This window comes from Anser cygnoides, chromosome 8 (genome assembly GCF_040182565.1).
Source record: "Anser cygnoides isolate HZ-2024a breed goose chromosome 8, Taihu_goose_T2T_genome, whole genome shotgun sequence".
In the NCBI taxonomy this organism is placed as follows: domain Eukaryota; kingdom Metazoa; phylum Chordata; class Aves; order Anseriformes; family Anatidae; genus Anser; species Anser cygnoides.
In genome coordinates, this window is record NC_089880.1 from 22,983,078 (window position 1) to 22,999,706 (window position 16,629).

Genomic DNA, 16,629 nt, shown 5'->3' on the forward strand with positions numbered 1-16,629 from the left:
GTGAATGGTTTTTAAAATATTTTATGTGTTTAAAAAAAAAAAAAGAAAGAGAGAGGGTAAAAGCCAGAACAAGATGCACAGGGTTTTTTTCTTTCCTCCCAGTAGAAAAATGTTTTAAAAGACCCTTTGTTTCTCTCTTGTTTGGGCCTTTTTAACCATCAAGAGAGGCAGCACAGTATTAGGAAGGCAAATCTCAGCCTTGCCGGGAGAGGTACTTCTAAGTGTGTTAGTGACCATGGCACGCGCATTGTTCAGGGCTGCCCTGTCTTGCTTTCAAGCTTCGTTTCCCCTTAATTTACTGCTCACGGTGGCAAGTCCAAAATGCGTCTGGGACTGTTCATCCCCCCTTTATAGGCTGCATGCTGTGTGAAAATCTGGAGCACCTCTGCTGAAAGGCAAGTAAACACACATCCCTCACTCTTGAACTCTAGTGTCTTAGCAGCAGAAAGAAGGGTTTGCTTGCCACGTACAATACCCACTCATAGTCGGAGGGGAAGCAGTGCAGCCCATGGTCAGCTGCTGCCCTCCATGCAGCAAGTGTGGTTTGCAGGTACTACAGGTCCCAGCATGCAGTGCCCCTTGATTAGACACCTGAGGTCCTTTTTCCCCTGCATTGTGTCTGCAGGAATTTAAAAAAAAAAAAAAAAAGCCTTACGGTGATTTACAAGAGCTTACTGAACCCGCTCCCAGCCCTGACTTCTGTTAGCTCTTGTTAGTTTTTTGGGCCAACTGGTCTGTGGCTTGATACGTTGCCTCAGAGACTGTGTGCAGTTTCGAAAGCCTCCTGTAGCTGGTAAAAGCAGCTCAGCCCGGGTGATTTCCCCTTTCTGCTTTAAAACTAAGGGAGTTACTGTCATTTTTTTCCCCTGTTAAAAGCAGTCTGTAGCCCAGGGAAAAATAGGTAGATCTTTTGACTGACAATAAAGGAGAGAGAGATGGAAGGAGATTAATTGGAGTGTAAAAGTGTTTAGTGGAATGGCAGGATTGAGGCTGAAAGAGTGCCAGCTGAGCTTGCTAGGGAAGCCTTTGGAAGGATCTGAGTGCCTCTTAAAGCCCACTTTCCATGAGGGTAAGGAGGGGTTTCTGACTCCCCACTCCAGCTTTATAACATACACACATCTCAAGGGTTTCCTGGAGCTCCAGCCCTGTTGTGCCGTAGAGTGCAGAAAAACCACCCGGGCTTTGTGTGGTGAACACACTGCTGGCGGTTAGGGGTCGTGCAGCCAGCCCTGCAGCCAGCAGGGCCCTGCTGTACCAGGACAGATACACAGAGCTTCGTCCTTTTCCAGAACACGCAGCTCTTCCTGGCTCTGTGTGTGTGTGATTGCGGCAGAACGCAAGGTGCAGGGTGGTCTGCCAGCCCCCGCTACCAGCAGTTCAGGTCCGTGTTAAGATGTGCCTGTAACACAGCACCAGAGCAGTTCTGTGCCTCAGCCCTGCTCTGGGAGGAGCAGTGGTGAGAGAGCTCAGCCCATCTGCTCCTTGTTGGTGCCTGCACAGCGGCAACAGGAGCTCTTCTGTCTTCTGCAACAGTGTCTAAGGACTTAGTCCCATTGTATCAGCTGGTGGGTAGCAAGGTTCTGCCTTCTGGTCTGACCTGTCTCAGTCTTTCTTCACCCTTCACTTGGTGAGTCCTGCATTTAGCAGGTTCACCCTTAGTCCTTGCCCAGAGCCAAAGGACAGCCTGGAAATTCCAGGTATTCAACTGTTACAGAACCACGTGGTGGGAGTGAGGCTCCTGGCACATCTTTGTGGGAGTGAACTGTGCAGCCAGGACCTTTCTAGGGATCTTCTGACGTGGGGTTGCTGCTCTGGGCGTTTAACAGGACTCCTTTTTCTCCCTAGATCTCAACCCTATGCCCACGGAGGAGATCGTGCAGATGTTCAACGAGCTGCGGAGTGACCTGGTGCTGCTGTATGAGCTGAAGCAAGCCTTTGCCAACTGTGAATATGAGCTGCAGATGTTACGTCACCGCTACGAGGCGCTGGCCAAAGCTGGCAGCATTGGCCCCCTCAGTGCGGAAGGTGCCCATCCAGATGGCCAGGCAGGGCTCGGCATCGAGGAGGGCAAGGGCGATGCCAAGGACCAGATCATTGATGTAGTAGGAGCACCACTGACCCCCAACTCGGTGAGGAGGAAGGTTGGGGGGGCAGAACAGGGAGCACTCAGGTCTCCGACGCAGATGCCCTGACGAGCGCTGGGGATGCTGCCCTGCTCTCCCTCCAGGCGTGCACGTCCAAGGGAGCACAGCACGCCCGTTTCCCCAAGTCCCAGTGCTCTCTGGGCTTGTCTCCTGTGCTGGACAGTGTTCTTGGTGCTATAGGTGGGGTCAGCAGGTCTTTCTACATCCTGCATGCAGGCAGATGGCTTGATGCGGGTGCCACCGTGGACCAAAGCAGCGAGGCTTTGGGTGACGAGAGCTTGCGCCAGGGCAGCAACAGTGATGCCAGTACAGCTGCAGGCCTGAGGCATTTTCCTTCTAGACACAACCCCATAAGGGTTGCTCAGCAGAGGGAAGCAAGTGGGAAAAGCAGCCTTGATATGATGAGCCATGATCTGCCCAAGTCCCTGGAGCTGAGGGGTAGCCCTACCTGGGGCAGGAGGCTGGGGAAGGAGAGAGGCATCTGAAGAGCAAAGGGGTGTATTTCTCTACCCCACTTCCAGTGCTGAGAAAAGAAAGCCAGACCTAGGGCTTCTGGAAGCCACTGAAGCTTCAACCACGAGCCCTGCGACAGTGTCTTGTGCATGCTGTAAATCCGTCACCAGCTCTCTCCTCCCTACCTCCCCGAGGGTAGGCTGCCAGCCCCTCACCGCTGCCTCAGGGCCGAGGGTACGCCTGGGGGTCAGCCAAGGTTGCTTTCCCCTCCGTGCGGTCCCCTGGCACAGCTGAGCTGAACTGCCTGATGAAAAGCTGCCCGTCTCCACGCTGTGGCATCCCCGACGCCTCAGACGAACTGCCCCGGTAGCGTCACAGACCTTTACTTTCTAAAATGTATAATGTATTATTGCAGGATATTGAGAACACCTTATCTGTCAGCGGCAGAGGTGACACATTAATCTGGACTTGAGTAATGTCCTATTCAATTGTGACAATACGGAGTCATAAGGAAGCGTTCCGCTGAGACAGGTTCGTGTTTGCAAAGGAGTCTTCTGAATCTTTTTTTCCCACTGCATTCCATCTGAAATCTCACCCCTCCGTGTGGTCCGCGGTATATCCCGGTTTGGAAACCTCTTGGGCTGGTTCACAACACACCTGCTTTCCCTCGAGGCTGCTCCTTGGGAAGGTGGGAGAGTGGTGGTGGTGGCGGCCATGGCTGCAGGAGGAGGGAGCCCGAGTGTGGTTCTGACCACGTCCTTCCTCAGCGCCACCTCCTGGAGCTGGAAACAAAGAGGTGGGCCCGGGCAGCGCAGAGAGGGTTAAACTGACCTGGTCTCTGACATATTTGAAAGAAATATAATCAAGTTAATTCACTGCAAGGCAAATTCAGTACCTAAAGGGCCTCCATGTTAAATACAGCACTGACCTTTACCGGCTGATTACACAAAGACGACACAATTAGATTAGTCCAAGACAAAAGGTCAAGCACATTCACACTGTGACCATTTTATGTTACCTTTTGAGGGGGGAAAAAATTACATCCCAGCTGGAGGGGTATCTCGGAGAGAAGGGGAATGGGGCTGCTGTGCCATGTTCTGCCTGGCTCGGGCACGCTTGGAGAGTTGGGCACGGCCTAGCACAGCACTTGCCTTGTACCTTTCCTGCAGTTCTGGGTGCTCGGGCAGCGTGAGGGACCAGCAGCCCGTGGCCCACAGCCATCTTTTCCCAAGGATAGGCTAAGCTGGTTGGAGGCCGTGTGTTGCTGGTGTTCCTTGCCCTGCCCCAGTGCCTCTCACTTGGTGTCACAGATAAAAAAAAATCAGCACCTGGAAGGTTGGGGGGTGGCTGGGGCAGCCCTGGTGGGGTGCGTGGCAGTGTCGCCACCCTGCAGTGCTGGTAGCACCAACAGGCAGCTGTTTGTTGGGCAGGTGGTGTGCTGGGGCACAGCGTGCCGTGCTCCTTTGCCTCCTGCAGCCCTGGCCGTGGGTGTTTGTGGGTGACAGCCCGCCCTGCACCTCGCCAAGGCTGCTTCCGTGGTTTAGCCCAGCCACGCCAGCCTTGAACTTGGAGTTCAAGCCTGTGCTTTGCCACTGAGCTGCCAGGGGAAGCGTTTAATCTCCCTGCTTCAAATTCCTCTGAGTTAGAGAATGAATCCCTTTGTGCTGTCTAGCACTGCCCGTCCATGGCACTCCGCATGTTGGTTTGAGCACGGATTAGTTCAGCCTCTGAGCCAGCTGCTCCCCTGAAGCCAGATTTGTTTCCCTGGAGAGAAGTATCCTGCTCCAGATGTTGGGGGAGAGTGAGTGGCAAAGCCAGGCATAGGACCGAGCCCTGAATCCCTTGTTCTTCTCTGCAAGCCTGGATTCCTTTCCAGGGTTTGGCGTGGCTGGATGAAAGCACCCAGAGGTAACCATTGTGCCAACAGCTGGCTGTGCTCTCAGCATGGGGCTGTCCCCAGGGCCTTTCTCCAGCTCAGCCCTTCCCCTGGGCATAGGCAGGAGCAGACATCCCTGGGGGTCCCCAGCAGCGCTGCCCCTCGGTGATGCCATCCCTAGGGCCTTGCTGCCCCCCCGGAAGCCCCTCCTGTCCACGCTGCGCTCCGTGCAGCAGGGCGTGTGCCGTGAGCCCCGAGCAGGAGCGGTGCCTGCGTGCCGCGGCCGCTGTGGGCAGCAGGAAGCCCAGCACTGCACTGCCCTGCTGCATCCCCTGCGTCCCTCCTCCTGGGGCTGCCATCCACCATCTCCCAGGGGCTGCGGTGCCCGTCGCTGACCATTAAAGCTGAGCCGGGATCCCCCCGGCGCCGTCTGCCGCTGACCCCGGTAGGGACTGTGCTCGGGGCCTTCGGGAGGTGAAAGGTGAGCCGAACTCGGAACAAATTAGTTCCAAGCAGAAGTTCAGCCAGTTACTCCAGATTGGATCCTTTGATTTCCGCAACTCAGACTCCACTCAGTGATCTGTAATGAGTGACTCTCAGAAATCCTCACATTGCAGCACTTTGTTCCTGAGCTCACAAGTCAGCCCATTAATGGGTAAAGGAAAAGACCTTGAGTCTAAGAAGTCTCGGGTTCAGAGTCAGAATTATTTGACTTTTAAGCTTCCTTTATCTGAACTCCTGCTGACTTCTTGTTTTCTGAGCCTGTTTGAAAGCTAGAAGTTACATTGTTAAGATCAAACATTCTCTCTTTCCAGATGGAGTTACAATATCTGTCTTTTATATATATATATTTTAATATATATATATAGTGTATATATACCAGGGTGTATATATATTCCACTCTTTTTTTTTTTTTTAATCGTTCTTTCCATTAAAAGAAACTAGACTTGTAGGCTCTTGTAAATTATAATGTAAAACATTTTTTTTAACCAGACAGTTCCCAATTTTGCCCAAGGCAACTGGAATAGCTGCGCCACAGAAGGCAATAGGAAGGTGATTAATATGAATTTGTGACATATTTGAAAGATGGGTCTTTTGCCATATAAAGATTATCAAACACATGTGCTCTTCCCCATTAATTCCTCAGCCCTCCCAGGAAAGCCACAAAGCCCCGTTCCTTTGTTTCCAGGGTGGGTTTTTGTTTTTTTAAATGTACCTTTAGGTCCCCTTGATTACCACGTATTTGATTTTTATAGGGCATCTGTTCGCACTGCTGCGTGGGTTCTCTGGCCCTTTTATTTCCCCGTTAATCGGATCCCGCGAAGGCAGCCGTGCCAGGCCCTCTGACGAAATCCGTGTGTGTGTTGTATTTAACTTTTAGCCGTGCAAATTCCATGCTCTGTTTGCCGTCTGCCGGGCGCGCAGCGGGGACTGGGGCCGCCTTCCCGCTGGGGCGGGCGGCAGGGCCTCCCACCACGCTGCCGCCGAGCACACAGAGCGGCGTGCGAGGGACCTGCAGGAGGAGGGATGGGGAGGCCGGGAGTGTTTTGGGGAGCCCCGTTAGAGATGGGGCTTGCTGCGGGGCTCAGCACGGCGGGGACCTGGCCGCAGGCACTGACTGCGCAGCCCTTCCTTCCCCGCTGCCCGCGGTCCGTTGTGCAAAGGGGACCCGATCGCACGCTGCTGGGGCGCTGGTGCTGCGTGTGCACAGGGTGCGTGGTCACTGGTGTGCCCGGGGCTTTGGGCGCTGACCCCGCAGTGATGGGAGGCAGCTGTGGCCGTGGTGTCTGTGCAGCACCTGGCACGGAGACACAGCGCAGCGGTACACGAGGCTTGTTCCCAGCGTGCTGTGAATGGCCCCATCTTACCCCAGATGTGTGCCCGGATTCAGTCCTAAAACTTAGTGCATGAAAGGTGAGAACCCACCAGAGCCCATCAGTCCTGCTCAGTCAGATTGGTGAAGAAGAGAGGTGTTTCTCTGAGGAGCTGTGGTTCTCCCTCTCCATCTCCTGCTGTGCTCCTGGGCAATTTTCACAGCAGCTCCGGGACAGCAGAGGAGTTTCCAGGCTCTGCCCGTTCCTGCTCCAAGCAGCCCCAGCACAGCTGGCCGTAGTGCGAGCTGCTCTGCCCCTCTCCTGGTGCCGTGCTCCATAGGGCTTGTTGTGTACAGGTGTGCTCCGTCGGGGCCGGGTTGTTGCAGAGCTCAGCCCAGTTCTGGTCACACCCCGACCCCCCCAAACCAAAGACGCTTGTCCCAAAGCCCTACCCATGTCGGGGAGGTGCCACCCCCTCCAAGGTGCCTGCCCAGCCCCTTGGCGCTGCCGGGTTAGCTCTGTCACACCAGGACTGGCTCTGCCTCCAGCCAGGCGGGTGGCAGCACGGCTCAGAGCAGCTCGGGCACCGCTGGCTCTGCAGCCCTGTCGCCAGCTGCGGGGCAGGCGGGTGCATTTGCCAGCTCCCACCGGCTGACCCTGGTTTTCCTTTTGTTTCCCATCTCCCTCTTGGAGCAGAGAAAGCGAAAGGAGTCAGCCTCCAGCTCCTCCTCTGTCAAGAAGGTGAAGAAGCCGTGAGCCCCCTGTGCTGGGCGAGGAGGAGGTGCAGAGCTGTGTGCACGGTTGGTGCCGCCCTGTCCTGGAGCCCCCGGGACAGCCGGCTGACTTTTTTTTTACCCACCAGATTTTCGTGAGCGTCCCTGTAAATACAGAACCCATCGTTTGCAACCTGCACCAGAGTGGTCATCAGCCCCGCCAGGCCGAGCAGAGCAGGAGGAGGTGGTGAGAGCCATCCCAGCTCCACCCCGGGCAGTTCGGGTTTTTGTTCTGTAGGGTCCCGGAGGGGCTGTGGCATCGCTGAAGGCAGTGATGGCAGCCTGGGTTCCTGCACTGCGGGCCCCGGTGGCCCCGGTTGTGTGCCCGGTGCTGTGCCGAGCTGGGCACCCACCTGGCCTGCCCACCCCCTCGTCCCCTCCGCGCTGCCTTTCAAGTGTAACCGGCGATCGATCCACCGTGACAACGTCCTCTGAGTCACATTCTCGCCTGCAGGAGTAAAGGGCAAAGGCCAAGTTCTTAGTTTTCATAGAAAACTAATTAGACGACTCCATCGAAAATAGGTCAATAAAGCTGATCGGGGGCTGCACGGAGGGAGCCATTAAAACCCCTGTGACCTTTGCTTGGAGCAAGCGGGCTGAGGCTGCCCGGGCTTTCCGGGAGCTGCCCGCTTCGTGCCAGCTGTGTGGCCGTGTCCCTGTTCCTGCAGCACCACGGTGCTGGGCAGGTCCCTGGGGGGTCCCTGCGCTGCTGGGTGCCCTGCTCCCAGGTGCTGGACAGGGCCGGGAGCAAAGCTGCTCTGTGCACGGGCACAGGGCTGTGTAGTAGGTAATGTGTGTGCTGGGAGCGCGCGTCTCTGCCTGGCATCCTCCTGAACGTGGCTTCATCCTGGACTGCGCGCCAGGCTGCAGGGCAGGGGGTGGTGACAGACACCCGTGGGACTTGCTGGTGGCCGTCACCCTGCTGCGGGCTCGAGGCTGTGCTGGGTAGCACCACGGCTGTGTGCACATATCCCGAGCTCCCTTGCACAGCCAAAAAGCTTGCGTTTGCACATGGCATCTGGGGTACACGGATGTGCTGGGGATGCTGCACCCCCAGGGAGGGCAGCCCCACTGGTGGGGGCATCCTGCTGCCACGCGCCCACCCGGCTCAGCCCCCTCCGTCCCCGCACACACTCGCACATGCATGGGCACAGCCCGGGCTCCTTTACCCCCAAACTTTATTCATGTGGCACATTTACAGCAAGGATTGGAATAACTAGACAATGAAAATGCTGGGTTTGCATTATCGGTTGGTTTAACTGGAACACCACACACCATGCAGTCATGTACCGCCAAGTTCAGTGCCTGTATTGCCCTTCTGGCTGCCGTCACCGGCTTCGCTCCAGGCCATGCACGCACGGGCCCGGGGCTGCAGCCTCCCTGCAGGTCAGCACCCGGACGAGGGCTCCATTCAGCAGGGCCCCGGGGCTGGGTGACACTGGGGGGACGCGTGCCCTCAGCCTGCCCCACAGCTGCCCCCTGACCGCCCTGGCCGGCCGGGAGCCCACCCAGCCGGAGGGGATGTGCTCGGCAAGGCTCTCAGGCAACAAGCCAGCTGCTGCTGAGCATCCGCGGGGACCCGCGAGGGGCACGGCACGGCCCGTGGCGTGCGGGGACCGTGGGCACGCGGGGGCTGAGCCTCAGCTCGGGAACCGGGGGAGGCCGGAGGGGATGGGAGGGGAGCAGGGTCGGGGACCTGGGCCAATTTGCAGCTCCCCTGCTCAGGTACCTGTGGGTCGGGGGGTGGGGGGGCCAGCGCGCGCTGGCACGTCCACCGCCGGCAATGGACGCGGTGCTGCGGCGGGCCTGGCCCCGGTGGAGCTGGAATCGGTCGGCGGGGCTGGGGCAGGGCCGGGCATCCCACCCATCCCCGCAAGAGGCACGAGCAGACGGGACGGGGACGGGATGGGACGCGATGGGACGCGATGGGACGGGGGGGAGCTCCGCTCGGGCGCTGTCACCTCCCTCCTGCCGCCCGCCCGCCCGCCCGCCGGGCCCCTGCCCCACTGAAGGGAGCCCTCCGGGGCCCCGCAGCCCGCGGTGGGGCTGCCGGGGGCTCTGCAGCGGAGAATACAGGCACTTCACCTTGAACATAAAGAGACGGATTGCGTTTGTCACATACAGGAGTCAAAGAGGGGTTAGTGTTGACTCAAAAAGAGGGGAAAAAGGCGCTCGGGGAGAGGCCGGGGCTGCTGGGGAGGGTCGGGGCCGTCTCGACACTGCTGAGCCTCTACGAGCGCAGCCCGGGCGCGGGCACGTGCCGGCGTCGCTGCAGCAGCCGTCAAGGCCTGAAAACATAAAACCAGAGAAAAGAAAGAAGAGGGGAAGGCGGGGACGGCCCATGCCGGGGGGACGCTGTGGCTACAGGGCGGGAGAGGGAGGACGGGGTGGGACGTGGAGGGAGGGACGGAAATCGGGAGCCAAAGAAAAGAACAAACTACGAGTCTAAAATGTGGTGCAAGCGCCCTACGCGGCTGTCCGCTAGCATGGCATAATGTCCGGAGCAGCCCAGAGAGGGAGTCACATCAGGTCTACACAGATTTGCCTTCCCATATATACAACCTCTACTGGAGTAACAGCTGAATTGAGATTTGTGTCGGTTCCTCTGGCCTCGGTTGCCGTTTGAATGCTAGAGCCCGTCCTCCCCGCCTCGCCGGCGCCGGGCGCATGCAGCCCTGCCTGGCCTGCCCTGGGGATCAAAAGGGTTTGGAGGTCTGCTTGAAGATGAAGCCTCTATGGGCCAGTGTCTTCATGATGTTGGCGATGTTCTTACAGTCGTCTGCGGAGAGAGCACAGAGGCGCTGGGTTAGAACCGCGCTGCGGCCCCGGGCTGCTGCGGGGCAGAGCTGGGACCTCGGTCGAGCCCCGAGGCCGGGTGAGGGCTGTGCCCGGAGCTGCACGGCCCCCGTGTCCCCTCCAGCCCAGCCAAGGGGACAAGCTGACCTCGACCCCCTACAGCCACTGCTCCTCAGGGCTTCCAGCCCCATCGAGGGGCTCCCCAACGGCGTGGGGCAAGCGCAGGGCTCCCATCTCCCCGTCACCACTGCTCGGTACGGCCCCGCTGCACGGGGACGGCCCCACGGCCAGGACTGGAGGCTGGCCCAGGGCAGCAGCACTGCCCAGGCCATGCCGGGCTGCCGTGTCCCTGTGTCCCCCAGCCCACTGCTCGCTGTGGGGCGCTGCCACGGGGATGTATAGGAACAGCAGCGTTCCCACGAGCCGGATCCAAGCTGGCCCCCCAGCTCTGGGCCAGCAGCTGCTTCCCTGTGATCCCAGCACCAGCTACAGATGGCCGCCCCCTTCCAGCTCCCCCGTAAGGCACCAGGCCCACGAAGGAGCTGTCCCCACAGCTCAGCCAGGGCTGGGGCTGGCCGGTGACACCGCGGCTGCCTTCCACCAGCCACGCACGTTCCCCTTCCCCTCGCCCTCCTCGGGCAGGGGCTGCGCGGCACCCGGCTCTCCCTGCCGCAGCACCGAGGTCTGCCACCGTGCTTCGGGGTCGTCCCCGTCCCAGCCAGGGCTGTCCCTCGGTGCCACCCCGTGCCTGCTGGCCCCAGGATGCCGTGCCGCCGTGCCACCGGGCTGCGGGGCCGCAGACGGCCGCGGTGCTGGGGGACAGCCCACGGCACCGAGGTGGCCAGAGCGAGAGGCCGCGGGGCTGCGAGGCGGGGAGGGGGCAGGCGCTCCTGGCGTTATTTACCTGGGACTAAACGCAGGCACCGTTTGCTAAAATAGAAGCCGGGCTTAAATTGATTCCTGGTGTCTATATTTCATGTTGAAAATTGGCTTGTAAATCCATGTTTTGATCTATGAGGGCCGTCTCCTTAAGAAAAAGCAAGAGTAAATGTGTAATTTCTCCCTTGACAGCACACGGCACAGAGGCGATCCTTCTTCCCGCTCCCCTCCGTTTCGGGACAGCTCCACTCGTTCCGATTACCACTCTTTCTTCCTCGCCCCACGCCTTGATGTCTCCATTTCATTACCGCGCGCCCATTTATCAAGCTGTTACCGTAAGGGTGACTTTGCCCACTTGTGTGTGGCAGCGGGGCCCGGCTGACACGGGGAGAGGGCGCCCCGGGAGGGGGCGCAGCCCGGGCCCCCCTCTCCCCGCCGCCGCTGGATGGATGTTGTGGTGGAGGGAAGGCTGCATCATTACTGATGTGTAAATGATAAAGAAGCCTCCACATCCATCTCCCAACTGTAAATCCAGGGAGTGCTTTATAATCAAGCTACAGCGATAATAATGTGAAATTAGGTCTCTCTATCAACGGGAGGAGGCCTTTTAATCACGGCTTAAAGGGTGCAAACGCTGTTTATCATAATTGAACTGTATCCGGGCTAATTGTGGCCATATTTCACTGTCTAGGAGACAGCAGGCTGCCTGCTGACAGTGCCGCGTGCCGGATTGAGGGCCCCGCGCAGACGGGCAGCGCTGCCCCGCTGCCAGGTGCCCGCGGCAGGGCCGGTGCCACCACACTGCCCTGCCCAGCCCCACTGCCCTGCCTGGCCACCAGCGCCCGGCCGCTGGCAGATCCCTGCCCGAGGTGGCACTGACGGGGCCTGGCACACGAAGCGTGTCCCGCCCTGCGCCGGCTCCCATCGCCACTCGTCCCTGCTCAAAGCGAGCCCCTCGTGGAGCTGGGGGGCTGCTCAGGGCGGTGTCGCCGTCCCACGGTCCCGGGACAAGGCTCGCTCTCGGCTCCCCCTCTGCTGCACCCCCAGCTCCTGCCCGCAGACCCCGGCCCCTCCATCTCGCACCCAGCCAAGCGGCCCCGCGCACCGCAGCTTCCCCAGGGGCCGGCTCCCAGCGGGACGTCGCGGGGACGTGGCCGGCCAAGAAATTGCGCCCAGGCAGGCAGCATCGCCCTCGCCACCCCAAACGACGGCACGGCCCCCTGGCAGCGGGAGCGCCCGGCTCGTCGTAAGTCATTTAGTGAGACTCATTCCAAATCAGCGCTAAGGTAAACACGCTTATTATAATTATCCATGTAAAAAAAAATCAACAACAGCAGAACAACTTTCTAATATGCAATTACAGCCATCTATTGATTTTACAATGTAATCCGCTCCGATTGATTTAATAACACAATTATAGGCTGGCTCTCGGGATATTAGAGTGGGAGATTTTCATAAACTCCAAAGCAAAAAACTAAGCGGCTTTTAAAACAACACCGTCAGATGGCTGTTTGGGGAATTATTAGCAATATGAAATCCTCTAAATCTGGCCGTTGTTACCTTGTGAAAGGAATTTCTATTACAAAAATGGCAATTGACAACCTAAGAGAGCGCGAACGGGATTGCTTTTCTGCTCTTTCAGTGCTTAATCCATTGCAAAGGTGACCACGGGGCTGGGGGCCGAGCCCGGCGGAGGACAGCGGGCAGCCCTGCTACCCCCCGGGGGACGCTGCCGCAGGGGGTCCCGCAGCCACCGGTGCCACCCGCCAGCCCCGTGTCCCACCAGGTGACCGTGCTCGGGGTGGCAGCAGGCTGAGCCCCGACCTTCCCCACCCCAGCACACCCGTGCTGCCCCGGCCCCAGGCACCTCAGAGGGCAGCGGGGTGCCCGCCCGTGTCCCCGTGCCGGCAGCAGGGTGACGGTGGCCCCGCGCCGCCGACACCGCTCTGCCGGAGCCGCGCGCACGCGCGCCCGGCCGCGCGCCCCTGCTCTCCCTCGCGCTCGCTCCCTCAATGTATTCCCGACTTTATGGGCACATTTTTCTTGTCAAGCTGACAGGGTTGCTAAGTGGATTTCTCCCTGATATGCGGACGGATTATCACATTACTCCAATGTCCTACACAAACATATTACTTTATATTCAATAGCCCTAATGAATATAAACTGCTTTTTCTTTTTTGGGGTGGGGGGTAATCTATAGATTTTTAATGAGGGCACTATTAACTCCCTCCTCTTTAAAACAGACTTAGGTGCAGCCTCTGAGTAGAAAATCAATGGTGTTATTGTAGGAATATTGTATATTGATATTGTAATAATAAGATGCAATTGATTTAGGGGTGTTGCGCGGTGTGTGTGAACGGGGTCAGCGTGGGGTTATGCTGCCTTCTGCAAACGGAGCAGCGGCTCCGCTGCGCCTCCCTGCCCCTCGCCGTGTCGTGTCGCTTCGGAGCATCACCTGTGTCCCTGCATGGGTCCCACCGTGGTCCCGCGATGACGGGGCCAAGCCTGCCCTGATGGCTCCTCACCGCCTCCGTACCCGCGTCCCGGCCCCCTCCGCATCTTTGCCGAGCTCTCTGCCACGGGGACGGCCAGGCAGAGCGAGCTCACGCCGGGGCCTTTTAATTAGGGCTGGAGTTTGCCAGCGTTCAGCACCGCTGCCTGTCCTTGTCCTTGTGCTGGCACAGCGACGCGCTCCCGCTGCGCTCCTCGGCGGGGCCGGAGGCAGAAGCCCGTGCCGCCTGCAGCACCGCCGGCATGGCACCCCCTGCCCCCGGCTGGGGCAGAGCAGCACTGCTGCGAGCCCAGGAGGGGACAGAGGATTTTGGCAGCAAGAGGACATCCCACAGCCCCACGGGCTTGGCAGGATGCGCGAAGGAGCTGGAGCGAGGCTCGTGCAGCGGGTGCAGCGATGCCCCCGCGCCCTCCCCAGCCCCAGGCAGCGGGAGGGAAGGAGGGGGCTCCCGCCTCTCCCGGCTCGGCCACCAGACCGCCCGGGTGCCACCACCCCGGGGAGCGGCGGGGACAAGCAGGCGGAGCAAGGATCCAGCTTTTGCATGCCGGTGGGGCCGACGGCCGCCCCGAGGGGCTGCGGGAGCAGAGAGCCCCCCTGACCGTGCTCATTTGGAGCCAGCCCCGGCGCACCTGTGCTGCGGCTGGGAAGACGGATCGCCCCCCGGCCCGAGCAGAGCAGGTCCATATTTAAACTGTCCCCATGCTTTATGGTCTGTACAAGAACTGATGCTCAGGCGACCAGGGGCCATTTGTCAATGTTCTAATGGCAGATTACTGTTAATGAATAATATCACCGCTCCCTTCCCAGAACGGCTCCCTGCCAGCGGAAGCAGGGACGCCCGGCCACAGCCTCCCCGAGCCTCCCCCCCTCGCCAAGGGGACAGCCGGCGGCCTCGTGACCTGTGGGAGCCCTGCTGCCCCCACGCTGCTGCTGGTGTTCCCGGCAATCCCAGAGGGGATTCGTGTCCCCCCCGTGCCCTGCCCGGCTGCGCTGCTCACCCTGGGTGGGCACGTCCCAGGAGGGGACAGAGCCATCGGCCTGCCTCGTGTGTGCCGGGGCAGGGAGGGGGCTGTGTCCAGCCTTCGCCCGTCCCCACCACGGCACGTCCCATCCAGGCCGTGCCTCGGCTCAAAAGCAGCCCCGGGACAGCCCCGCTGCGGGGGTGACGCTGAGAAGCAAGAGGGGTTTTGGCCTTCCTGTGCTCCCGCGGCACCCCCGGGGGACACCGACATTTGTCCCCCACTCAAGCTGCGGCAGGAGGCTGTGGCTGTGCACAGACAATGTCAGTTCCCCCCCTCCAAAGGGACCAGACACCCCCACGGCCACACCAGCTTTGGGGACAAGAGGGCCACAGGTCCCCACCCCACCGTCGGGGTGGCCCCGGTGGTAAACGTCACGGCCCGGCTGTGGGGAGCTGGTGCTGGGCAAGGGTGGGCCGGGGCCAGGGACACCTGGCTGCAGCAGGGACAAGGACACGTCAGGGAGCCACGGGGAGGTCAGGGCCGGTCCCGAGGCTCCCAAAGGAATGGCCTCATAACCCTGCGCGGTGCGAGGGGCTCTGCGCGCCCCGGACAGCCGGCAGGTATATTAGGTGGAGCTGACAGCGACGCTCGGAATATTAAGAATAACTTACCTCATTATCTGCAATTACGTTACTGCCACACACCTCATTTCTTCACGAAGAAAAGGAAATTAGTTTTATATTGACTTCATCCCGGTGCCTCCCCTGACTGCCCCGCCGGAGAGCCGGCGAGCGCTCTGCGGCGGACCTGGAGCCGAGCCTTGCTCTCGTACTCGGTTTGTCCCCTACCTGTTGCTGTGCCCCGTGCCGGGGGGACGGGATGCTCTTCCCAGCCCCTGCACACAGGGCTCAGGCAGGGGAGCTGCTGTGCTTGGGACCCCGAAATCCTGCCAGAGCCCCCGGGACACTGACGTGGCCCCGCGAGCGTTCCCGGGCAGACAAAGCGAGCGGCGCCGGCGCCCCAGCCGGGAGGGAAGGGGAGCAGCACGCTCAGCAACACAGGGAAAAAGCCAATTTCATCTTTATTAGGAGGAGATTTCTCTTTTAGTAATAAGCACACTTCAAATAATTAGCGTGTTTTACGTAATAATGAAATTATGGAAATGCAGGCCACTTATTCAAACAAGTCGCCATTACCATATTTTTAAATATTAGACTTAATTAGAGTTTATCACTTCAGAGAAGTACGAGGAGTGGAGATTTTTTTTCCTTTACAAAAAAAAAAAAATCCTCATAAAGTGTTTATTAAGAGCGGGTAAGAAGGGGATAATGATCTGTTTGGAAATTAAGGCAATCAAACATTTAATGCTCTGCACTCCTGTAGGCAAAAGCATTCAAATGAGTCAATTATACATCCATTATCCAGGCACGATTAAACAAGGCAGGACGGGGAATTTGTCCTCCCCATCACGCCATTGTCGCGAGGACTTATGTCCACTTCCAGGCAGCTAATAAAGCACCGAACTTGGGGCAGAGCGCGAGGGACGGAGTGAGGAAAGGGACGGAGAAGGGGAGGAAAGGCGGCGAGGAAGCGGGGCGGCGGGAGCGCGAAGGGGACGGGGGGGGAGCTGCGCGGTGGCGGGGCCGTGTCTGCGCCGCAGCCCGTCATAAATCAAAGTAATTAAGTTAACATGAAAATCAACTTCACCATCCCGTTAAATTATGGCATTTGCATATTCGGGCTCAAATGAAGGAGGCGGCGGGCGATGGGGGGAAGTGGGGGAGGTCGGAGGAGGAAGATGGGGGGGACTGCGCGCCAAAAAGGGCCCCATTTATTACGGTGAATAACTAATTTCAGAATTTATAGCGCTGGATTTTCGTTCCTGTGCCATTTATATTACAGAAGGAAATTAAGGGGCGGGCAGGAGGCTGGCTGGACATCTTTCTGCGTTATTGCTTGTCTGCCATTTGCAAATCATTATTAATTGTGGCCTGTGTCGCTGGTGCAGCAGGGCAGGGTGCCTGGACAGCCGGAGCAGACACACATATCTCTTCATCAGGACCCCAGCCGCTAGCCCTGGAGAGCCAATTACCCCTCCCTGATTGGTATCAGATAAGGAGGGAATTTTTACAAATTAGGGAATAAATAGAATTTCCACACGTGGAGCAGGGAGGGCTTGAGAGGCAGTAATGAAAAACGATACATCACCATCAGCCAGACAACCCTATTCATACGCCGATGCATTACGCTCACTACTCATAATCCCGCCGAGTGACAGACAGCCCGACGGGGTGGCCGCATCCAGCCCGGCGCTGGGGACGGGGCACTGGGCTCGGCACCGGGGCTCGGTGGCCGCGTTTCCAGCCCCGTGTCCCCCCCCACGCCAGCGCTGCCCCCGCCGCAGGATGCGCTCTCGCCCA

General features: G+C 59.0%; 2 protein-coding genes across 5 annotated transcripts in view; one reads left to right on the forward strand and one right to left on the reverse strand.

Moving 5' to 3' along the window:
• The window catches only part of DMAP1 (DNA methyltransferase 1 associated protein 1), a 33,013-nt gene extending 24,942 nt beyond the window's left edge, over positions 1–8,071 (forward strand). The window contains exons 10-11 of one of the 2 annotated variants that reach the window (XM_067001871.1): positions 1,846–2,129; positions 6,984–8,071. In XM_067001871.1, coding sequence (XP_066857972.1) covers positions 1,846–2,129; positions 6,984–7,043 — 344 coding nt within the window. In that variant the 3' untranslated portion in view covers positions 7,044–8,071. Of the gene's footprint in view, positions 1–1,845; positions 3,144–6,983 lie in introns of those variants that run through there. The other variant, XM_067001870.1, reaches the window with a different exon arrangement.
• A 150-nt stretch (positions 8,072–8,221) lies between these two features.
• ERI3 (ERI1 exoribonuclease family member 3) overlaps positions 8,222–16,629 on the reverse strand; it is a 118,616-nt gene continuing 110,208 nt past the window's right edge. For all 3 annotated transcript variants that reach the window (XM_048058920.2, XM_048058919.2, XM_013176386.3), the window contains exon 8: positions 8,222–9,839. In XM_048058920.2, the coding sequence (XP_047914877.1) occupies positions 9,757–9,839 (83 nt within the window). In that variant the 3' untranslated portion in view covers positions 8,222–9,756. The remainder of the gene's footprint in view (positions 9,840–16,629) is intronic.